At 33.3% G+C, this 25,444-nt stretch overlaps 1 protein-coding gene across 1 annotated transcript in view; it reads right to left on the reverse strand.

Annotated features, from left to right (window-relative positions):
- LOC142336521 (uncharacterized) overlaps window positions 1-25,444 on the reverse strand; it is a 105,468-nt gene that overhangs the window by 6,733 nt on the left and 73,291 nt on the right. Inside the window, exons 6-10 of the mRNA XM_075385427.1 lie at window positions 19,622-19,727; window positions 12,735-13,032; window positions 9,398-9,501; window positions 2,255-2,471; window positions 1,351-1,512 (exon numbers count right to left, since the gene is read on the reverse strand). Of these exons, the coding sequence (XP_075241542.1) occupies window positions 1,351-1,512; window positions 2,255-2,471; window positions 9,398-9,501; window positions 12,735-13,032; window positions 19,622-19,727 (887 nt within the window). The remainder of the gene's footprint in view (window positions 1-1,350; window positions 1,513-2,254; window positions 2,472-9,397; window positions 9,502-12,734; window positions 13,033-19,621; window positions 19,728-25,444) is intronic.

Consider the following 25,444-nt stretch of genomic DNA (forward strand, 5'->3'; position numbering starts at 1 on the left):
GAATTTTTAAAAATTTTTTTCAGTGTCAAAAAGTGTTCTAATTCGGCGTGCAGTTTCGGTTGGATTCTAAATCGGCGTGCAGTTTCGGTTGGATTCTAAAACTATACTTAATTCAGCTTCTAAACTGAAAGCTAATAAGCTTAATACCAATGTCAGCTAGCAAAAACTCTAATGAACTTTGATCACCTAATTCTCAATGATTTAAGGACCGGGCTTTATCGGTTTATCCCGTCTCTTTTGATTTTGCTCTTTTGACCTTGGCTGTATTCACTATGTTGCGTCATTCATTGCATGAATGGATTTAAAAACCATTCAGTTGAAACAGTGAGTGAGGTATGTCAGAAGTCAAGCGTGAAAGTCGTGACTTATGTAAAACGAAAAACGTGATCAAAAGGTAAAGCGAATTAAAAAAACATAGCCGGACAAGTCTTGAAATACAATCCACAGAATTGAATGAAAAACAGACCTAAAGTACTTCACCAGCAGATCAATTCCCAAATTGCCAAAAAGACAAAATCTCAAAAGTTGAGAAAATAAAAGACTCAAACAAACTAAACAAAAAAACAATCATTGCTAAAACTCTTGAAGCTTTTAACCAATCAATATGATCTTTAATTCATGCGCAAGTTTTGAAAGAGATCATATTACCACTAAAGGTAGATAAACTCGAGAGATATGACAAATGCTTAAAAAAACTGAGAAGTACAAAATTTCTAAATATCGCCGGAAAAATAATCAAAACCATTTTTTTATCTATGGAGTTCTGCCATGTAACCCATCTGTAAAACTTAAAAATACTTCGTGGGCCAGTAAAGATCGTTTTACTCAGAAAATGACCAAACGAATTCAAAACATTTAAAAACAATAAAAAATTTTAACAAAATCTTTCTAAAATTGTGATAATAATATCTTCAGAGTCCTTTCATGGTCTCCAGAGATTATCCATTTTCCCTATTGCAACCCTTAAATTGTTTCACTGGCTCATAAAGATCCACAAACTTGTTACATGATAATATATTACAGAAAATTTGAAACAATTTTAAATTTTATCCAAAAATTGCTAAAACTCGTGTTATCAATGTTTTAATAACCATTACATTACCTCTGGCAACTATGCAGTAATTTGCTATCAAAACCTGGAGGAGGTTCCTGGGCTTAACCTCAGCTTTAAGTTTTCAGCTTAAGGCAACTTGAGGCTTCAACCTAACGCAACTTAAAATTTATAGCTATAAAATTTGCAACTCAAAATTTTCTACTAAGGCTAACTTAAAAGCAAATAAAGATTTACATTCTTGATTGGCCTACTGTCTGTCTATTCTTTTCTCGTATATGATTGTTTGTCATATTTACCCTGTTTATAATGTGGGTTGAGGTTACTAGCAGCCATGTAGGTGGATGAGATGGTTTTTATCTTCTCGACACAAGAGTACTTGGGGTGGTTTAGGATGTCGTCAAAGTCACAGATCAACTCATTTAAGAACCTCACCCACTCTGTTCCACTACGATAGTCCTCTACAATACAAACTAACACTTCATATTCTGCAGATTTTCCCCCTTTTTTCATAAGAAGAACGTTTTCTGAATATTTCAAATAGTTTGCCTCTAATTAAACGTACTGTTTCCTACCCCCCTCCCCCCTACTCCTCGCCCCTTACCCCCCCCCCTCACTTACAATTTCTGAGCTTTTAAAACACATAGCTGGGGAGCGTTTCCTTTCCACAGTAGAATTTAAACATGTGTAATTGACGTTTTTAACTTAATAATGGTATTTTTTAAATAGTGTCGGGTAGAATCATTATACAAATCACACCAATCATTATCAACGCAGAAATATTCATAAGTGTGTTCATACATGGTAATGAAATTAACCTGTAAGAAGTGATTTTGGATCTATCCCCCCCCCCCCCCCCCCCCCCCCCGCAGTTTAGTTGGCATACAGATTTTACGACCCCAGGCACACGTGCTATTTTTTACATAGTAACGTGTGATATAACAACACATAATTTGTAATTGGGGCATATAAAAGCTGAGCTGAGTGGGAGGGGGGGGGGGGAACAGATCCACGATTTTTCTGTATCAGCCTTAGTCAAGGCCAAAAGTTTATCTTGCAAGATTCTTGCAAACACATAAACACATAAACCACCTAAACTAGTTTATGACCTTGTCAGACCCTGAACAAATTGCAATGAAAGATCAACCTCGGATCTGTTCTGCAGCCCCCCTCCCAATATGTCGCCCTGATAGTTATATTTACCCGAGTAATGGTAGAAGAAGTCGACAAAGAAGAATATGATGGCGACATTTGGTCTCAATTCAGAGTAGTTCTTCACCCTGTTGGCCTCGAAGTAGTCTGTGATGTATTTGGGCAGGACGTTGTTCAATTCAAGCACTGCTCTTTGTCTCGCGGTTTCTAACTCTCTTGTCGTTTCTGTCTCCGCAACATTTGAGTAGAAGTCGGCTCGGATCAATGACTAAAACTTGCAATTTAAAAGCAACACTCTTGAAAAATTATAGAGTGAATCACTAAAAATCAGATTGTTATATTATTATTATCGCATTTCTCATTATATATTGAAACATGATGAAATATTGATTTCTTACAACTCTCTTTGGCTTAACCACAGACGCTTTTTTGTGTGTGAATCAAACCGTACGAAACTTCATGTCAGTTTAACATGAACTTTTGCGTTTCTTCGTAAAAAATATGTGTGTAAATTCAATAGTCAGGTCGAAGCTATCGCCGGCAAAACAACAGCTTGATTACCATTTTCGTGGTCATGGAGTTTTATGCTGAGTTAATTTAATGAAACAGCAAAACAATTAAGAGAAAAAGCAATCAAGCTAAATTGAACCCACATATCGGTCATCAATTTCTCTGCAAAGGTATTTCTGTGAAAAAAGCAAGTTTCTCGTTAAGAAATCCATTAGCCTTGAATCGGCGACGAAAGCTTAATTTTGTATAGCCAGTTAAGCCCTTCGCGTATACTTTTGATTTTGGTTTATACTATGCTTTTGAATTTGCTCTTTTGAATTTGACCATTTTCACTACATTACGTAATTCAATGAGTGAAAGGAATTAAAATTCATTCGGTGAGTGAGGTAAATCAGAAGTCAAACATGGAAATCGTGTCTTATGTAAAACGAAAACGTGATAAAAAATTAAAGCGAAATAAAAAAACATAGCAGGACAAGTCTTGAAATACAATTCAAAAAATTGAAAGATAAAATCAGACGTACTCTACCTGACCAGCAGATCAATTCAACAGTTCCGGCCAGAACACAAAAATCATCTATAAAAAATGGGAAACTAAAAGACTGAAAACTGAACAAAACTATACTCATTGCAAAAACTCGAAGCTTTTCAACCTAAGGTAAAATTTTTTCCCTATATAATTACCTATTTCAAAAATATGTTCAAAACCAATTTTTGTTTTAGAAATCGGTCCAGTATTTTATCTGCAAGACCTGAAAAATATTCAATGGCCCTTGAAGATCGATTATCTCGAAAATGACCAAAAAATTTAAGAAAGAAACAATTGCAATTTCTATGGAAGTGTTGCTGAAAATTGTAATATAAATATCTTCTGAGCCATTTCTGTGTCTCTAGAGGTTATCCAGTAACCCAATTCCAAGCTTTAAACAACTCATTGGATCATAGATCGATAGGCAATAATTTTTAGAAAAAAATTTCAAAATTCAAAAAACAGAATTTCGATCTTTTAAAAAGTTGAAAGCCATTAAATTGTCCCCTAGCAACTATTTAATAACATACTATCAAACCCTGGATGTGGTTACCTGGCTACTGAGATAAGAAAAATTGAAAAAAAACAAATGTTTTGAAAAGCTTGAAAAATTGCAGTAACTTCTTATCAGAAGGTGGTATAGGTTTTCTCGCATATGAGAATGGACGAATATTAAAAACTGACAAAAACTTTAGAAAACCTTAAAAAAAATAGCAGATTTTATCAAAAAGGTTGCTAAAATCCGAGACATTAAAAAGTTAGAAACCATTCCATTGTTACTAGAAACTATGCAGTACCTTATTAACTAACCTCATAGAAGATTTCCTGGTCTCAGAAGCTGGTAAAACTGAAAAAAATATAGAACATTTTCAAAAACCTGAAAAGATGCGAATTTTGTCAAAAAAAAAATGCTAAAATTTGAGATATTCAAAAGCTGAGACCTAATCCATGGCAACTAAAAATTTTTTAGTAACTTATTATCCAACCCCTGATGAGAATTTCTGGCCCCTGGGACTCAAACAAATTGAATAATGATAATAAATGTCAAAAAAATGAAAAAAATTGCAAATTTTGTCAAAAAATGCTAAAATTAATGATGGCAGAAACATGAAAGCCATTCCATTACCAGTAGAAACTATGCAGTAATCTATCATCAAACCCTTAAGGAAACCCTTGAGGAGGTTTCTTGACACCTAGGATTAGAAGAACTCAAAAAATGAGAAAAATTTTCAAAAAATCTGAAAAAAAGTTGCAAAAATTAATATCATTTGGTGTGTTTGTGTTTGTAGTACCAAAACATATAGCTCATATAATGGTCATAACAAGCAATTTTGCCTCACAAAAGGCCTTCATCAATTTTTATAAATTTCAACCTAATACTAACCAAACAACAAAAACTAAAAAAAATTACAAAAAAAACCTGAAAAATTGCACCATTTTGAGCCCAAAAACTCCTAAAATTGACCTTTAACCTTAAATTAAGGCCATCCCAGCAGCTGCACTACTATCAGCAATTGAAAGACTACTAAGTCCCACTTTAGGCCTCTAATTAAACTTAATGACTGCTGGGCTTTAGCTGTTTATCCCGTTTTGAAAGATCAAAGTCATTGAAAAATGTGTGAACACATCTTAAAAAAAACAGCGCACCAATACAATTCAAATTCTTTGAATTGTAAAAAAACATAGCAGGACATATCCTGACGTACAATTCAAAAAATTGTCATTGAATAAACAGAAAAAGTAGACCTAGAACGGACTTTGAGTGACTTGGGAGAACCATTTTAAAAAATCAGATAAAAGGTAAATAAAAAAACAGAAAATCAATGTCAAAATGCCGCATTTGAACAAAAAAAAACACAAAATCCACTAACAAGAAGTGGAATTCTGGTTCAAACAAAAAAAAACTAGGCCTGGAATGAGCTGATAATGGATTGGAAAAGCCATTTAGAGAAATCCGATACAAAAAAATCGAAAAACAGTAAAACTCAAAATGAAATTGCCGCATGTGAACAAAAAACACTTGCGAGAAAGCGAATTTTTGTTCAAACACCGCTTTCCAACTCTACTTTAGAATTAGAGCGGAAAAAAATCACGCCCTAAAACACTCGCTTTTTGCTCCACAATTGGACCAAAATCACTACTCCAGTTTTGACTTCAAAATCATAAATGTGTGAACAGATCTTAAAAAACTGACAGCGCCCCAGTACAACTCAAAATCTTTGAAAAGTAATAGCAGGACAAGTCCTGAAATACAATCCAACCAATTGAACCAGAGAGTCAGAATTACTGCATCTGACCAAACTATCAATTAACATTGGCAGCTAAAAAAGCTAACAGTCCCAAAATTGGAGGAACTAAAACAACCAAACAAACTAAACAAAAATAAAGTCATTGCTATAAATCTCGAAGATTTACCTTAGGGGTTAGATTCATGGGTAAAAACATACCCATTAGCTCACGCACAAGCCTTGAAAGGGGTTGATTGGCCACTTAAGATGGAAAAACTAAAGATAGAAAAACATGCAAAAATCAAAAATTGTATTTTTTTTCAAATTTTCTGGAAGTTGCAATATTAGTATGTTCAAAACTAATTCTTTTGCCTGTCTCTCGAATCTCTAGAAATATTTCAGCAGGTTCTTTTAAAATTTTAATGGCTCTTGAAGATAGATAAACTCAGAAAATTGCAAAAAATTTCAAAAAGTTTGAAAAATTCAAACTTTATTAAAATTATGCTAAAACTGACAATTATAAAATCTTCAGAGCCTTTCATTATCATCAGAAAACATCCAGTAACCCTCTTTAAAGCTTAGAATTTTTCACTGGCCCATAAAAACTGATAAGTTTGGAACATGACAGTTTCCAGAGCATTTGAAAAAAAATTCAAATTTGTCCAGAATATTGGAAAAATTGAGTGATAATAATATGTTGAATTCCATTCCATTGACCGTAACAACCATGCAGTAATCTAATATCAGAATCTAGAGGAAACTGCTGTCCTCTGCGGCCAGAAAAACTATAAAAGAATGAATTTCAAACAAAAATACTCAAACAAAAAATTTCAAACAAAAATCTTTATCAAAAAAAATCCATGACCTTAAAATGTGGAAAACCATTCGATTGCAACAAGAAATTATACAGCAACAAATTATGGAACCTTAGAGGAGGTGTTTTCGCACGTAGGGCAAAAAACTCAAGAATGACAAAAAGTGTCGAAAAGATTTTAAAAACTGCAAGTTTTGTCAAAGAAAGCTAAAATTCGTTACGTTAAAATGTTGAAAACATTTCCATTACCCCTGAAAATTATGCAGTAACTTATTATTAAAACCTGGACGAGATTTTTTGACACCTAGGGCCGAAAAAACTCAAAAATTGACTAAATTTTTCAAGAAGCTTAAAAAATTGTGAAATTTATTATAAAATTGCGTGTTTTTGTTTGAATTACCAAAACATATAGCTCTTAAAATGGTCAAAAAAGTACTTATGTGTTGCAAAAGACCTTTATTAATTTTAGCCAGCCTCGATTTTAGACTGGTCTACAAAAGAAATTTAAAAAATGACGAAAATTGCAAAATTTTGGTCTCAAAAACTTTCAAAAATGACCTTTTAACATTGACAAACGGCCTTCCCAGTATCTTTATCATCCTAAGCTTATGAAAAACTACTAAACGCGGCTAAGGCTTCTAATGGTCTAATGGAATAAGATGTTTGCTGAATTTTACTTGTTTATCTTGATTTGAAATCTCAAAGTCCTTGAAAACGGTGTGAAAACATTTTTAAGAAAATGACAGAGCACTAAAAGAATCCAATTTTGGAATGTAAAAAGAAAGCGCCTAAACAAGAGCAGTTGAGAAGCTGACAGTGGCTATTAATTATGAAGAACAAAGATGAAGAAATTACAAAATAATAGAGTCCAAACACAATTTGATATTTTTTCTTAAAAAATTAACCAACTTTCTTTGTCCTGCTATTATAACAAAACTATAACTTTTAATTTGCGCAAAGGTTGTAATTGACTCGATAGTTTCGAATGGTTTGAGTTTACAGAACTCTTTATGTTAAAAAGAACAAAACGAAACACGAGGCAAATTTCGACACCTTTCACGTAGAAAGATTTGCTGCTGCTATTCAATTGCCCCCACCCTTAAAGCTTTCTGAAACTTTTGAATCAGAAAAGTCACGAAACAATTTTTATACTAAAACTTTAGTTGGAGCAAGTTGATTATGAGGTGATATATTCATATATATATATATATATATATATATATAAATGAAATAATTATATTATATATGAAATTTTATATATAAATATATGTATATATATATATATATATATATATATATATATATATATATATATAAATACTTATATATATATATATATATATATATATTTATATATATATATATATTTATATAATTTGTATATATATCACGTAGAAAGATTTGCTGCTGCTATTAAATTGCCCCCACCCTTAAAGCTTTCTGAAACTTTTGAATCAGAAAAGTCACGAACCAATTTTTATACTAAAATTTTAGTTGGAGCAAGTTAATTATGAGGTGATATATTCATATATATATATATATATATATATATATATAAATGAAATAATTATATTATATATGAAATTTTATATATCAATATATATATATATATATATATATATATATATATATATATATGTATGTGTGTGTGCATTTATTTGTATGTATTTATATGTGTATGTATATGTAAAAAAAACGAAATATTATAATCTCATATATTTCCTGTTTTCTTCATTATGTATGCATAAAATTTTCAACGAAAGCGATGATATTTTTGGCTTCTTGATATATTTGCTCTTAAGAGTATTTTTTAAATAAAACGCCTCACTTTGATAGCAAAAAATTGCCATTAAGGAAATGTTTAGAAAAATTTCTCAAGTTCCTTGTTTTCTTTCATAGAAATAAACGGTTTCCACAAACCAGGAACTGATGGTTATAGCTTTAGCTTCAGTTTTTGTTTTTGAAATTTGCGTGATATGGGGAAAAGGTTGTTTTTCAGGAGGTGATTTTTTTAGAAAAGGTTAATAATATTTTTTCCGATTTCTGAAAACTGATAATATGTTTCATTGCCTGGGGCAAATTGGAACAATTGAGAGGAGAATAAATTTCGCCGTAATAGTATTTTTTTTTCAAATTCAATACACGCAGAGAGCATATCTAAAGATAAACCGAGTAACGTCGGATGAATTGCTCTCGAACGACAGGCAGTGGCAATTTAATTTAGAGGAGATGTAGCTTAAAAGTGTTTTATGAGTGCAAAAATATCACCCCACTGTGTTTCCAACCCTTCCCTCCATGTTGTCAGCCTGACTCTTTACGACTGCGCTATAATACCTAACACATTGGATTTCATTTTACTCACAAACCCTTTAACCAACAAACTATAATTGAGAACGATAGCAACTTATATCGCTCAAAGATGAAAAACTAAAGTGTAAAAATGGCACTCAAGAAGTCATCAAATGTTCTAGAATAAAAGCACAAAAAGGATCAAATAAAAATTTTGCATTAAGAAAGATCACACGTTTACAATAATTGCTTCAAACTTCATTCGAGAGCGATTAAGCAGATTTTGCTAAAATTTTCTCAGTGCGTTATGGAGGAATAAACCATAAAATAAGGGAACTGGGAGTTTTGTTTGTATGTCTTGTGAAGGGGAAATGCGATTGATTGGGATCCGGGGGGCACTTAAGAGGTAATTAAAAGAAATTTTGGCAAGTAAGTTCTGATATCCCTAACTGCGCCAATTGGACTCGAGCAACGCAATGCTACGGAGATTAGACACTTGCAACTTTTTGGCATGTTATTTACTTAGATTTTGAACTATCCTTCTGAGCTTAATAACGCCACAGTTACGTTCAGACTGGCTCATTACATAACATTCTTGGGTTTATTTTTGCCCTAAAACAAATTAATCGGAAATCGTTGACACAGCAATCTGGAATTAAAAGATAAAAACAAATTAATATCAACCGTCTTCAAATTTTTAGTAGCAATTTTCAGCTGAAGCTGTGAAGGAAAACTAATGAATTTAGACAAAAAAATTACTGTGATTTTGAGTACAAAGAAAAATTTAATGTTACTCATGAAATTTCAGGAAAAATCTGACTGACCTGGTGATCGCAGCTGATGATGAAGACGACAATAATAAGGAGAAGTTGTGTGAATAACGGGTCAAATAATACAACACCACTGTTTAATTTAGAAAAGGAAATGGCTCATGTGGTATTTTTTTGACGAAATTATAATTTTCATTGGTAAAATTTGAGTTAAATGTTTAGGAATCTGGTCACAGCTTCCAAAAGATTTAAAAAAATTGTTGCCAAAAATTTGGCAACAACAGCACAGCTGTTTGTAATGAGAAACGCCCACAAGAAAAAAATACTGAATTGTTCGGTTTTCCCCTCTGTAGATATAATATACTGCTGGTCCGTACATTAGATACTTAAACGACGGGGTTAATCGCGGGACCACATGTATAACTTGAGAGTTCAACCCCTAGTTCTACTCTTGGTAAATAGTTAAGTATTAAAGAAAGTTAAATGCAAATATGAATTAATAAGTTATGTTAAACAGCATCAAATATGAACCGAGCATGAAGGGATAGAATAGTTAAGTTATTAAGAGTGAGATAGTACAAGTTAGCACAGGTTGAAATATTCTAAGTTAACTTGTAATTTAGATAGAATTTAAGAGATGTTAATTTATAACTTAGAGAAGTTAAGTCAAACTTACCTGATATCCAAATTTGCGCTAAGTTAATATTTCATGACTTAGAGAGTTCTTAGTTAAGAACAAGTTACAAAATATTCTAAGTTAGAAAAATATCTCAAGTAAGCTGAGATTGAGCAAGGGAGCAATACGGGAGTATTATTTTAAATCAGAAGTTATCAGGGACCAAAAAGTGTTGGTAGTTGAGCGTGCAAGCTCCTTTTATACTTGCGGACACGTGGTTCTCTAGTATCCTATTGGATAGAGATAACAGTGATGACAGAGTTACCAAGGTTAACTTGGTGTTATCTGTGTGGCGTGATAATATCACGTCATAGTATTCTCAGTTTTAGTTAGTGATCTTAAAATAGTAGCTTATTCAAAACTACTTAGTAATTTGTTCACACGTTAAAATGGACTTTGTCCAAATCAAGTTTGTGCTTCACGCACTATAACGTAAGTTCTCAAAATAGCACTAAGATTATCAAACAGTGTTACTGAGTGTAGCACACTTCAGTACATCCCATCCCGGTCCATAGGTATTAAATCAAAACATCAAATTTTACATAATCGAATAAATTATTTAACTTAATTTTATAATAATTAAGCATTTAAAGTTTGTGAGGTAGATTACTTGGTTAAAGTTCTAAAGTTCATCGTAGCTTCTTGTTTCTGAGTTCTCTCTTGAAGAAGGGTTGACGATGTCCTAAGATACAAGGCTGTACAAAATAATAGATCCAATTTTTTTGGCTGGTCGTTATAATAGACCTTTTGAAGTTTTTCTATAAAATTGTGCTGCTAGTACATCTGACGTTGAATAATAAGTTGAAGAATATACTGGTTACGTTAATGGTCTATAATGACAAGCGAGGTAAATGAATAGGGAAATTAAAATTACTGCGCACAACACCATAAAGCCTAGAGTTGCCGCAATGACTCCCCAAATAAAGAATTCCGTTTCGTAATTCATCTTTATTTGAGTATTGTTGAAGAATAAATCAATTGAAGTAAGCTTTGTAGCTATAGTTTAAGGAATTAATATTCAGACTTAATTGATCATTATGAATTTGCTTTAAGAAATAATTAATCTTGCTTTTCGTCATTGATTCAAAGTAAATAACAAATTCTTTTTGTTCAAAGTCTTCAAGAAATAAAATGACTTCGCATTGAAATTCAGAATAATATAATTCGGAGATCCTGAAAACTTTATCGTTAAAAATAATCTGTTTAGAAAAGTTAACCCAAGCGGATTCAACATGATCAGAGAGTTGACAATAATCTTTAAACCATTCGATATCAACACCTCCTTCAAAATATGTGTTCATTTTGAATAATGCAGTAATTCAATTTTAATGTCAATGGGGAGAATGGAAGACCCATTAATCTTTGAAAGGAATTGACAGGAAGATCCAAATAGTACTTAAACTATAAATGGCGGATGGCGATGAATGAAAACCTGTTAACGAAAGGTTGTAATATTTCTATATCAGTGATCACCAAAATATTGAAGACTAACATTTTAATTGAAATAAGTGAGCGGTCGAAAGTTTAGATTATTGATGTTAAGAATTTCTTCTGTATGAATAAGTTTTAGAATTTCAAACAAATCGTACTCAGGAACTTGATGAAAATAAACTACAATTTCATTAGAATTGTTATCTTGTAAGAATAAGATAATCTCTTGTAACTCAAATGTCCAATGAACTGACAAAGGTGTATAGAATTTATTTCCAACTAAGAATGTTTTCGAAGTTTTAATAACTTGCGATTGAATAAATTCAGCGAGATCACAATATGTTTTGAAATATTTAACGTCTACTGAAAGGTTGTAAGACATTAATTAAATTATGGAAATCAAAGGAACAATCGAATGATGTTATAAGCAAGATAAATCGGTAAAAATGAAGAATAGATTTTATTCAAAGAAGCGAGAACAAATCAAATTTGCAATCTAAAGATAAGAATGGACTCATTTTTCACCATAAATTGCGCTAAGTGTAATCAATGAAGATTGAAGAAATGCGGATTATTTTACTTGATAAGTAATGTAATAAAGGAGAGTAAGGTAATCAAAATGGCTAATAATTAGGCGTTTGAACTAACGAATAATTTTCCTCACCGCGGGAGAAAGAAGAAGAAGTAATGAAGGAAGTACTGAACATCAACAACCACAAAATTATCTATTCCATTCCGTGAGTGCTCAACGTGATGAGCGGAGGATGTGGAGTTGATGCTTCAGATTTGCGATCTCCAGTTGGAGCTCAGTAATCCGTTGTTCGAGCTGTTGAGAGCGTTGTCTTTCTGTCAGAAAGTTTTGCTGTACCAGATAAGTAAAGGTATCAAGCTGAGGATTGAGGTTTGCTGTAATATTATCAAACGGGACTTGTATGGTTTGTCCTTGAAGGTTGTGATTAGTTAGTAAATAAGAGTTTTTGTTCGACAAATAACCAATGAGATTGAATCTATTGATGTTGGGTTGCAACTGGTAGATTAAAATCGTATCGTAGTTCGGGTGTCCACTAAAACCGGGGGTTTTAGCTTGTATCTCAGCTTGATGTTGTTTTTGTAGGCGGTCTTGCAGGGGGGTAGTTGTGTAATGATGAAGATTAAGAAAGTTTGGTCGTGACGATTGAGTAGTTTTAGTGTTTGCTAAGACGTTGGATGCTGTACTGTTTGTCTTAGGTATATTTACTTCTAGCGGTATCGCTGGGCTAAATGTCTCGCTAATGAATTGTTTACGTGGTTGTTTCTTTGCAATTGTATCTGCGGTTTTAGTTCTCTTCTTGGATGATGTAGATGATGATGTAACTGTCGTTGATGAATTTGCACTAGTTGCTTGAGTTTGTACTGCTGAAATCTTGATAGCTGAGAGAAAGGTTGTAGATGGGGTAACGTGAGTTGTGGGTTGTAGTAGTCTGTCAAGTTGTTTAACTCCAGATTGAGGTTTAGAAGTTGATTGTGTATTGTATTCGGGCCAACCGCTCGAAGGTTCCTTCTGAAAGACTGGTATTAGTTCGTTAGGGATTGAAGAAAGTTCCTGAAATATCAAGTATTCTCTACTCTTATTCTATTCTAAGAGTATATTTTTTGAAGTTATTTTGCTAGTATTCTCTTTTTCTTATTTTTTTTTGTATTCTCTTTCAAGGTAAATCAGTAGTATTTTTGAAGTCAGTCTGTATTATCATCATATAGTTTGATGATATTAAAGTAATAGAGGAATTAATCCTATACTGGAGACGTAGGAACGTTGTGATCGTTTCTATTTTCGTCTTTATTATTCTCATCATGTAGGTTTGGGTAACCACTTTTATTCTCAAATCTTAAAGCTTGTAAGCCTATATTCTCTGCATAAGGTGGAGTTTGAATAACTCGTTCTCTGATATTAATATTTTCGGTTTTTGGAACTTGCATTGTCCGTTCTCTATTTTCATCAGTGTTATTATTATCAGAATTTGTTGCTTGATAGATGGAAGTCAAAATTGGAACTGACATTAAGTCAAATGTGGCAGCAAAGAGTGCCTTACCAAAGTGAATAGATGCATCTGTAATTTTGTTAATTTGCATTGCTCGAATTAAGCATAAGACTATGTCGATGAGTAGCTTAATGAATAAGAAAGCGGCAAAGAATATTCCGCATCGCTCAATTATATATTGTATTTTACCAAAGGTTTCAACAAACTGATTATTAAAGAAGTCCGGTGAAATGAATGAATCTAGATAAATAGTTCTAGAGTTATAATAATTCGTGCCTGAAATATTTGAAAATGATTCTCTGCTATCTATTAATGACTTAGTAAAGTGTTTGAGAACTCCTTTCATATTGGAGTTGAAAGTTATTGAATTCCAGAAAGACATCATTTCTTTATATGTGTAGATAGAAGCATAAATACTCGCAGTAATAACATTCGCAATGTGTTGAATAACTATATGTGGTGTAAAGAGTGCAGGTCCTCTTACTTTTGTGATTTGTGGGGTTAGTTCAACCCATGAATTATCATCGTCAACATCTAGTTGAAATAAGTTTGAATGTTTATCAGAGCACAATTGTTCTTCGGCTTCAGTGAAAGTTTGTCTAGAAATCGGATCAACGAAATGAATTTCATCTTCATAAAGAATTGGTATTCGATTATAGCACTTATTAAGAATCTGTAAGGGTGAATGAAATTCAGGACAATTATAGAGCCAAGCAACATTGCCATTTGTTTTAAGAAACATAGATCTGTTTCTTGTTAAAGTATATCCAGCTAAACGCGGATTTTCATGAGAAATCATTAAAGTGTTAAAAATAGTTGAGCGCTCTAATTCACAGTCATTTCTTAATAGCTCTAGAGTAGAAGTTTGAAGTTGCCAAAGATTATTAAAGTGCAAATAGTCAATTTTTGTTCCAAGATGTGCTTCGAAATCAATATTTTCATAAACTTGAGAATATGTTGTATCAACTGTTTTGTTGTCACTGGAATAGAATTTATTTTTCATAATTATAGCACCAGTATCGGATTTAAATTTGTGAATTGGTTTTCCAGTGTTCATATCAAATCCGTCACGAAGACTAATGTATAGAGAATCATATGGCGTAGGATATACTATTCGTGGATGACTACATAAAGACTGTGGTTTATTAAAAACTTGGAACATAAAGCTTTGTAAGTCGAAATCTGACTGAGCTGAAGTAAATTTAGGATCCTTTACTATGTAGTATTTGTCATTAGTTTTAATCATTTGAGCGTCAAAAGTGCGAATTATAGTAAAAAGACAATTATTGGGTTCATCCCAAGTGTATGCAAATGGATCAGTAGATGTAGAATCGCAGCCTCCGGCTGATAAAGGACAAGGTAGAGGTATATTTTGCCGGTTATTAACTGTGCCATCTCTAAGATTTACATTCAGGCTAACATTTTGCATATATGTTTCATAAGTGTAATGTGTAATCCAACCTCGGGAGTTACATTCATTGTTTCCAGTTCCAACATCGCCTGAGTTAAAGTTTGAGAATAAAGATTTGTCAAATTCGAATTCTACTGATTTAGAAGAAGAGGAAAGTTTTATCTTTTTTCTTTCCTTTGCAAGTTTGCATTTCTGAGCATCCAGCTTAACTGAAGTAGTAATAGTATTATGTCTGGCATCTATGCCGCTAGAGTCAAAAGAATCGCAAAACCAACGTAATTGCTGTTGGGTTGCTTTACACATAGTTGCTTCTAGTTTTACTTTATAATTTCTTTGGTAGAGAGTGACTCGTGCTTGATTAGTGCTAATTTTATCAGGGCGAATTTCGCAAGGTGCTACTTTGTTGAGGGAATACATCTGGTTTGAAATCATTTTTGAGCAATCAAAGTGGTTAACATGAAGGTTAGGAGCTGTGTTTTCATAGATACTCATCTTTTCAATTGGTCTGGCGTCAGTGAAAGACGTCAAGAGTATTAATGCAAAAAATATAATAAAGATCAAATATTTTGTATAGCAAGCAGTTATAACACAGAGAAGTGCAAGAGGTATTATAGCAATAAGTTTGAGAAACTGAACAGAACGAATTTGGTTTCCTATGTAGGTTATAAAATATTCTACTTTCGAGAGAAGCGCTTTCTTATCAGTAAGATTTTCTTTAAAGAACTGGTCTTTAATTAGTGATAGTGGCATATGGATGTTGCGTTTTGACCAATTTAATAGCTTTTCAGGAGGGTCTAGAAATTTAAGGTACGGAATTTCTTCATGTAGACAATTATTTCTATTTACGACACATTCTATGAAGTGTGGATGAGAATTGTTATATTCAACTAAGGATTTTAACTCTGCAATACGCTGAGCATTTTCAGATTCAATATCAGTTGCTACAGGTAGGAACAGATTTAAGCAAAGTAACATAAACATTTTGTAACTTACGTTTATTACTTCGTCTATTGCTGGTGATTTCTTGACCTCTCCGTCTTCCATTTAATAAACGAAGACAGTATAAGGTGAGTCTAACAGATTCAAGTTAATATTATCCGTAAAAGTAATCTGATATTTTAGCTCTTGAACGTGAGCGGAATTATAGGGTACCCAAAATATGACAAATTTTGCGTTATTTTTTGATGTTACGAAGAAAGCAACTGTTCTCTGTTGATTAGAAACAAAACACTTGTCAAGTGTTACAGTTTTATTTCCGAATTTCAATATTTTCTGTAGGAGGAATATTCTAATATACGATTGCGGGTCGAATGCAAGGGCAGTAAGAACTTGTTTTTCAAGAGAAAGTGGTAACATAGATTAAGGGTCTACAGTAAAGGGAGCTTCGATGATATCAAGGTCTATTTCGTCTCTGTTGTTCAATTGAAAATGAAAGCGTTCAAAATGTTCTCGTTTGTTAGGGGTCCAACAAACAATTATTTCTAAGTTTACAAACTGGTCTTTAACGAAGAAAATAACAATGTTTTCTTTATATGAAATGTACGATCGGTCAATTGTGGCTGACTTGTTATTATATTTCAAAATTTTATGTGGGATGTTATAAGGACTGTAGGAAGTTGAGAAAGTTGTTCTTGAAGCTATAATCCAATAATCGTTTAGCGGAATATTCATTGATTAGTTGGTGGTTCTAAAACCAAACAAGGGACATTTAAAATATCTAAGTCAACTAGGCTTGAAGAATGAATTTGAAGTAATAGACTGTTAAGTTGTTGAGGATTGTATTTTCCCCAGAAGACAGCAATAGGGTCTTTGTTAGAGTTAGTAGCAAAGAATACTACAGTTCTTACTTCGTTAGAAATTTGACAACTGGTTAAGGTGTTAAACTCACTATTAAATTTCAGCTTTTGATTTGCCTTAATGGAAACTTTCACAAGTGTATCAGGGTTGATAGAAAGAGAAATAAGAAAATCATTTTGGTCAAATGAGAATTCGGTCATATATTAGGATTGATTGTCTTTACGGTGTTGGTGTTTTGAGGTGTGTTTTACTGGTGATGAAAGTGTTTAGTGTAGGTAGTGTTTGTTGGGACATAGAAACTTTCTGAATTGACAGTCTCTAAAGAGTTATAAACTCCTGCTATAGTTAGTGACTGAGAATTGAATTGAGAATCAAAATTGAAATGAGATACCTGGTATATGTTTTGTGGAGATGTGTTGTGACAAATATTTGGTATTCACAAATTGAAAAGCTTGAAAACTTTTCTAAGTTTTCTAAGTTATTATTTGAAAGGGGCAAAATGTGAAGATAGAATTTGGGACAGAGAGAAAGAGAGAGAGAGAGAGAGAGAGAGAGAGAGAGAGAGAGATTGTTAAGTTGGAGCTGAGTTTGAGGGAGAGAGAAGTAATTGATTTCAGAAATTAACTGAGAGAAGTGATTTTGAATTTGGGTAAGGCTCTTAAATAGTGGTTCTCAGGGTTAAGTTACCATAATTTGTGTGCTCAAACCTGATTGGCCAATGGCTAGCCTTGACTAGTGGCATGTAGCAACATGACAAATTGGTCATATGACAAGAACATTACGATAATTTTGCAAAATTGAATGCTCAGGATTTGCTGTTTTTGTATGCTCTATACGATTAAAATATGTGTCTTAAAAATGAACTTCTGGTTCGAATTTTAGAAATCGCAGATGTAGGGCTATAGTATAGATGTCCATGGTTGAGTTACGCTAAAAAGTAATACTTATGCTTCAACAAAAATTTTCGGAGACCTCTTCGAACTTATTGAGCTGAAAATTCTATTTTTCTATAATTTTGGGCTGTTTGAGTTGTGTTTTCTCTACTTATACTAACTTTTGATACGATTTTGAGAAATCCAAGATGTAGGGTTGTAGGATAGGTGTGAGTGATTGAGTTTGGCCAAAAAGTAGCAACTTTGCTTCAGCAGAAGTTTTCGGAGACCTCTCAGAACTTATTGAGCCGAAAATTCTATTTTTCTATATTTTTGCGCTGTTGGAGGTGTAGTTTCTCTACTTATAATGACTTAGGATACGAATTTGAGAAATCCCAGATGTAGGGCTGTAGTACAGTTGTGAGTGCTTGAGTTAAGCCAAAAAATAACAATTTTTCTTCAGCAAAAACTTTCGGAGACCTCTTGGAACTTAATGAGCGGTAAGTTCTGATTTTCACTTTTGTGCTAAGTTCAAGGTACGATTTCTCTACTTATAGGCTAGACATTAAAAATCTGTTTCCATAGTTTTCTTCGCTATGTTTTTGTGCATATTTGGACAAACTTTGGGTTTATTATCTGGATGCGTTCAGAAAAAGGGTTAGTTAATATTTGAAGTTTTTCGTATAATTTTTCTGATTTCGCGCATTTTATTAATCTAAGTTAGTGTAGGATTGAAATGCATGTTCAACTGACTGGTGATAGAAGTGGGCTTAGCCATATTACTAAATAGATTTCTACTTGTTCTAGTAGCGGAGTTTTGTTTAATCTTAGTTAAATAACTCTTGTGTGTAGAAGTTGTAATTTTGCGGTTAGGTATTTGTTCATAAGTGCTCTAATGTTTATTTTAAACATTCCTTGGGTGCTTAAGCTTGTAAAGTTAGCTCTTACCTGTTAACTATGTAAAATGTTTAATTGTGCATTTCCTGACAAAATGTGAATTAGTGTGGGTTATATAGCTTGCAAGGGACAAAATTCTGTACTTAAGGTATTCAATTTAGGTAAGGTGTTTGCTCATGGGGGAATTGTTTCTACCTAACTTTGCTTTGTGTAACACGTGTTTTCAGCGTTAGTTTGTAATAAAAGGTATGCATAATTGTTGAAAGTGTATGAGTGTTGGACATGTATAGAAGTTTATGTGTGTGTAACAGCTTGCAATGGTGATTAATTGCGTACTTTGTGTAAGAATTGTGTTGAGTGGGCTATTTGCTTTTTGCCTTAAACGTTTCTATTTTACAGTTGATCTCTTGATTATTAGATTCCTTCCAAACTTTAACTTCTTATTAACTCTTAATATCAACCTTTGATTCTTCTTTAACTTTTTCCTTAACACTTTGTTTCAACTTTCATTTCTTCATTAAACTTAATATTTTTTTATTCTTTTCTCCTTAATTTCTTAATCTTGTATCTTCTAATTTTTCTTTCTTTCATACATTCTTTTATTCACTTCTTTCTTCTTCATATTTTAATTCGTTTAGTCATGAACTGGTATACGATAAATTATTTGAGAGAGACCGAGGAAGTGCGAGAGGAGTTAGATGCTGCCCGATGGAGCATTGCTGTGCGGGGGATGCAATTGGAACAAGTGAGCGAATCGGTTGAGCAGATTCGAAGGGGGCAGTATCTACACTTCCTCTACTCTGATGTGGATGGGTTAGGGGCACAAGATTTCTTGTTCTTCTTCTCAACTAGTTACCGGACCTCATCATTGGTATTAACCGATGATGAAATTGATGGGATACTTCGAGCAAGAGGAAGTTTCTCCCCTTGGGAGAGGAGATTTACTCAATGTGTGACAGAAGACACGGCTGATATTATCAAGTTCTTCCTGGGGGATGATGTGAGTTTACTTTTTAATTTTTGGTTTCTATGTTTTAAACTCTAAATAACAATTATGATTTGGTTATTTGAGGCTTTCACCCGGGTAAAGAATAGACAGAAATGTTAGGTGATATTAAGTGGAAATGTGTAAAATTCAGGTGCATATTTTGGTTTCAGTTCTTCATAAGATTGTACGCAAGACGGAGGAGTGAGGGGGTTGACGAGTGGTGGGACAGGGTGATACAGTTGGAAAATCGCTTGGTGGCATTGCAAAGGGCCTGGTGGGATCTGCAAGTGGGACCTGTATTGCAGGACTGTTACTTGCAGATAAGAAAATGGAACTATACGAAGTGCTTGGCATTCGAGGAGGAATCTTTAATGTGTCGAGTTGTGAGGGGGCTTTTGGAGAAGTTTCTCTGAGGAAGCAAACGAACTTATTGGTTTGTGCAGTTTTGTAAATATTATTTTTATTATTTTTATGATTTTGGTGCGCAGGGCGCTTTTAATATAAAAATTATTATTAAAAGAGATTTTGTTTCTCTATTTCTTTTTGAGTTTATGTATCAAGTCAGAAGGAATAGGTTCACCAAAGAATGTAGGTGCTTTTCTATTACGTTGAGGTCTGCTTAATACTTCATTTGCGTCAGGTAAATTAGATATATCAGGTGATGCTGTAGGTGTAGGATTATAAGGTGATGATGTGGGGCTATTATGCGTTGTTTGGGGGAATAATTTGCGTGTAGCTTTAAATTTACTAGTATTATCAGGTGGTGTAGAAAAATTTTCTTGCTGTGGGCTATTAGGTGAATATATATTTTGCATAGGGTAGGGGGTTGAAATGCGTGGGGGTAGAAAATTAGAAGAGCTTGTGCCTTGAATGTGTGTAGTGTTATCTACTCGTGTTTGTAGCGATTCTAAGCCTGAGTCCTTTGTTGGGGTAGCCTCAACATTGTAGGGTGGTTGTAGTGTAGTATTAGGATTTATAGTAGGTTGTGTTTCTACTAAAGGCCACTGTGAAATAGCAATATGTTGTGCGCCTCTATAGGCATTAGATTTGGATATATTATGCTTATTATATTGAGTATAATAATCATCCGTATCGTCTGGGACTACATAGTTCTCAACTAACTCTTGTATTTTGTCTTCTTTCGGGTAATAAGGTACTATATGATTTCTATGCACGGTTTTCTTCTCATTCGTTTTATCATGTTGTATCTCATATGTAGTATTAGTTAGCATTCGTTGCACAGTGTAAGGGCCTGAGCGTAGCTCTTGTAGCTTTTTAGACTTTAATAGTCCTTTCGAGTGATTTTCTAGTAGTACTTTTCTACCTTCAGGTATAGGCTTTCCGAGTTTAAATCTATTTCTATACTTGTGCGCTTTATTCGTAGTTTGTCTACATTTAGTGTAGGTATTCGAGTATATTGTTTTAAATGTATTCTCTCGCTTTAACATTTCGTTAGATAATCTGTTTTGTAACAATTTCTCTATCTTTTTGTTATTACAAGTTTCTTCACTATGCGAGTGTGGCGGTAGACTTTTACAATACTCTGATGTGCATTTCTTTTGATTATCTCGTAGTAGACCTAACTTTAGTGATAAAGGTATTTGCGGTTTCGTTCCGAATAGTATTTCATAAGGGGTATATCCCGTACTGTAGTTTACTGCAGTATTGTGTGAAAATGCAAATTTACTAGTGTACTCGGACCAATTAGATCCACTTTTACTAATAAAATGTCTTAGGTAATTAGTCAAATGTTTATTTTGTACTTCTACTTTGCCGTTAGTCCACGGTGAATATGCAGTTCGGGGGCATAGTGTAATTCCCATTTCGTTTGTGTAGTGAACGAAATCATTACTAATAAAAGCATTGCCGTTATCATGTACTATTTGTTGCGGTATACCAAATGTAGTTATAAATTTCTCTAGTTGATTTACTGTTTCGAGAGCTTCAGCATTCTTGCTAGGATATACTTGTATAAATCTAGAGAAAGCGTCTACTATTACAAGACAAAATCTATTTCCTTTGCTAAGTGGTCGTAATGGACCTTTATGATCAATATGAAGTGTATGTAGGGGTATAGCTTCTAATTGTCCCCATGGTTCTAAGGGTGCTTCGTTCAAGTCTTTGCGTGCTGACTTATTAGTTTGACAACTTAAGCAATCTAACATTAACATTTCAATCCATTTAAACATACCGGGCCAATAGAAATATCGCTTAACTCTATTGTAAGTTGTGCTTTCTGCTCTATGACCACTAAGTTCATGCGTATGTGCGACTTCGAATATCTTTATAAATAGTGAAAGTGGTGCACATATCCTAACGTCAAAAGAGCCGTCTTCACAAGGTTCGGAATAACAGAGTAAATCATATTGACTTTCTAAAAACAACAAGTTGAAATTATTTCTATAGGTTTGTAGTGCTTTAGATTGTTTAATAATGTAGTCCTTTTCTGGAGCTTTGCCTACTTTTAGCCAATCTCTAACTTTATTTATCACGGAGTCGTTTACTTGTTCTTCAAGAATATTATCGGTGTCAAGATTAGCGTTTTTTGCAAAATCTGTAACTTTAGCTATTAAATCTAATGTATCTGTGTGGACATCCTTTTCTGAGATGTTTTGAAAAACTTCGGGTTCAATAAGCTTCTTAAATTTTGTCCGTCTGATATAGTCGGCTTTAGCAGATTCTAATTGTTCAATAAGTGAATTTTCAATATTTCCTTCTACTAGATCTAACCAATCTTGGTCATCATAACCTTCTCGGTCATCACTTATTTCAGCTATTTCTTCTATCTCGGAATAGTAGTGATTATCATACTCGCTAGTTAGTTAATTTCTTTATTTGATTTTTTTGTGTGCCGTAGCGAAAACAATCAGAGAAACTGTGTATAGCATTACAGTGCTCATTTATGTAGTCTGGTGCATCATCTACGCTAAAGTCACCTTCATCATTTATATTAATAAGTTTCTTTCTTTCGCCTTTGACTTGAGCAATAATTGGATAACAGTCGTTAGCTGATGCGTCTTTATCGTCTTGATGCAATACAGAATAGTTAACTTCTTTTCCGTTAATATGAAACTTTATATCTTTAGGTATTACTTTGTGCTCTAGTTGATAAAGTTTAGCATCTGCTAAAGAAACGTTTCGGCTAAGAATGTCAGGGAACGCTAAGTTTTTGCCTTCAGTGTATATAATTTGCAAGTTTTGGAACTTAGTTATTACAACTTGATACTTAAAGAAACGATGTGACATTTGTCCTCGTCGTGACCAAAGGAATAGAATTGGTCTGTGATCACAATATAGGTAAATTGGAAAAGGGGATCCAATAACATAAAATTCATATGTTTGTAATGCAGATATTATTCCGCATAGTTCTCTATGTTGAGGGGACATCTTTTGTTCAGCTTTATCAAATACTCTCGAGTTTGCTGAAATCATACGTTTTCTATCAGGAAAATCTTGTATAAGAACACAACCTGTTCCTAAATTAGATGAACCAGCATGTATATGAAAGGGATAGTCATTAGAAGGAAACGCGTTAGAAATATCGTGACAGAATCTTTGTTTAAGGTCTGTGAATACCTTTTCGTGTTCTGGTAACCACTTGAATAATGTTGTATCTTTAGTTAAGTCATATAGAGGTTTTGCATCTATGTGAAAGTTCAAAATATAGGTATGATAGAAACCCATCATTCCTAAAACTCTTAAAACTTCTGTTTTCGATTCTGGCGATTTTAGGTTTCTAATATCATCTATGCGTGAAGCAATAGGCGATAGTCCGTCCTTAGATATAACATGTCCTAGAAATCTCACTTTTCGTAAGAAAAACATTGTTTTATCGGGGGCTGCTTTAAGGTTTGCCTTTAGAAGCAAAGAGTGATACTCTTTTACTATTGTGAACATTTCTTGTTTATCTTTAGCTTGTAATAAAGTATCGTCTCTATATGTTATGGCTTGTTTACGTTTTATAAGGGGTCCAAATGCATAACGCATTAGTTTCCTAAAGAAACTGGGTAATGGCTTAAGACCATAAAATCCTACTTGATATACTTGATAGGTGTATTGTCTGCCTCCTACAATAAAACTTGTAACCTTCTGTGTATCTTCAGTTAGTGGTACTTGATTATAAGCCGATGATAAATCACTACTTGTAAATATAGTTCCAGTTATTCTTGTCATTAGAACATTTAGTGGTTCGAGTGGCCAACTAGAATTACTTGTATCAGTTATAGAGTTTAGGTATCTAGCATCAATGACTAGTTTTACATAATCCTTCTTAGGTAATATGATGACGGGATTGACAAACCAACTATTCATATCATCGTTCTCATTGAGCTCTCTGATTATCCCTGCTTGAATTAATTCGTCCATTAGTCTCTCTAATTTATCTCTGAGATGAATGGGTATTTTGCTTGGTCGTTGCTTTTTAAAGGTTGCGTCTTTCTTTAAGGGTAAATGGAGCTTATGCTTAGTTTTGCCAATATCATACTTATGATGTGAATAGACATCATTATCCTGAAGTATTATTTCTAGCAACTCAAACAATTCATCATCAGTCAAATCACTTTGCGTGAAATCAAAATTATCTAAGAACCTTTCTAGATACTCTATGTCTTGAACGGTATTTCTATTTTGCTTAATTACAAAATCACTAACTGCTTTATTTATGATTCGGTTGCTTTGTAGTTTATCTCTGAACTTAGGAAACTGTTCGTTGACTTTAGGTCTACATAACTCTTTTGCTTCGGCAGAGAAGTCTGTGGCTAGTTCCCTCTCATCTTCTTTGCATTTTTCTATTAACTCACTTTCAATTATCTCCAGCACCTCTTCCTGTTCTAGTATATTAGTTTCTACTTTTTGTAGTTTATCAATATCATCTTTGCTTGTATACATATAGATAGTTATTCCTGAATTCTTAAATGTTTGTTCAATTAGAGAAGATATCTCTCTCCAATCCATTCCGTCTAAACCACAAGCTATTTTTGGCATCGCTATACAGCGTAAATTTAGTCCTAGTGCATGATTTCTCATAGCAAGTAGCGTTGTTTTGATTGTATCAATTGTTGGCTTTTCATAGTGATTAGCCTTAGTGATGAGATTATATACTAAGTTATTATCTGCTCTGAAAGTTATTATGTCACCTATATCACAGTTCCTACTCTTACAGTAGTCCTTTAATAAGGGTATTCTTTTTGAGATTGTGTTTGCAAAACCTTTTCTCATTTCTGCATCTGAGGATATCGTGTGCGCTATAGGCATATTAGAGTCAAATATAGATTGGGTACGAAAATCTATATATCTAATGCAAGAATTAGTTTGGATTTGCTGTCCTTCTTGTAAGTTGTTTACTACTGTGTTCAGTATGAAGCAACTGTTATAGTCCTCACTTTCGTTTAGTATTGTACTTGTAAATTCGACACAGTTTTTGATATTGTATCTTTGTATAGGTTTGTCAGTTATATCACACATAGCATAACCTATTATTCCTCTATTTATCTGTATTGGGTGATTCTTTTGATTCTCCATAAATATGGGTAGAAATTCTTCATGTTGTGGACAAAGTTTGTTCACAAAGACTAGGTCAGTTTTTGCAACGTTAATATGGGGCATGAAATATGTTCCTGGTGGAAATAAGGCTTGACTGTTTTTGCCTTCAGTGTATATAATTTGCAAGTTTTGGAACTTAGTTATTACAACTTGATACTTAAAGAAGCGATGTGACATTTGTCCTCGTCGTGACCAAAGAAATAGAATTGGTCTGTGATCACAATATAGGTAAATTGGAAAAGGGGATCCAATAACGTAAAATTCATATGTTTGTAATGCAGATATTATTCCGCATAGTTCTCTATGTTGGGGGGACATCTTTTGTTCAGCTTTATCAAATACTCTCGAGTTTGCTGAAATCATACGTTTTCTATCAGGAAAATCTTGTATAAGAACACAACCTGTTCCTAAATTAGATGAATCAGCATGTATATGAAAGGGATAGTCATTAGAAGGAAATGCGTTTGAAA

This window comes from Convolutriloba macropyga, chromosome 3 (genome assembly GCF_964194025.1).
Source record: "Convolutriloba macropyga chromosome 3, txConMacr16.3, whole genome shotgun sequence".
Lineage (NCBI taxonomy): Eukaryota > Metazoa > Xenacoelomorpha > Acoela > Convolutidae > Convolutriloba > Convolutriloba macropyga.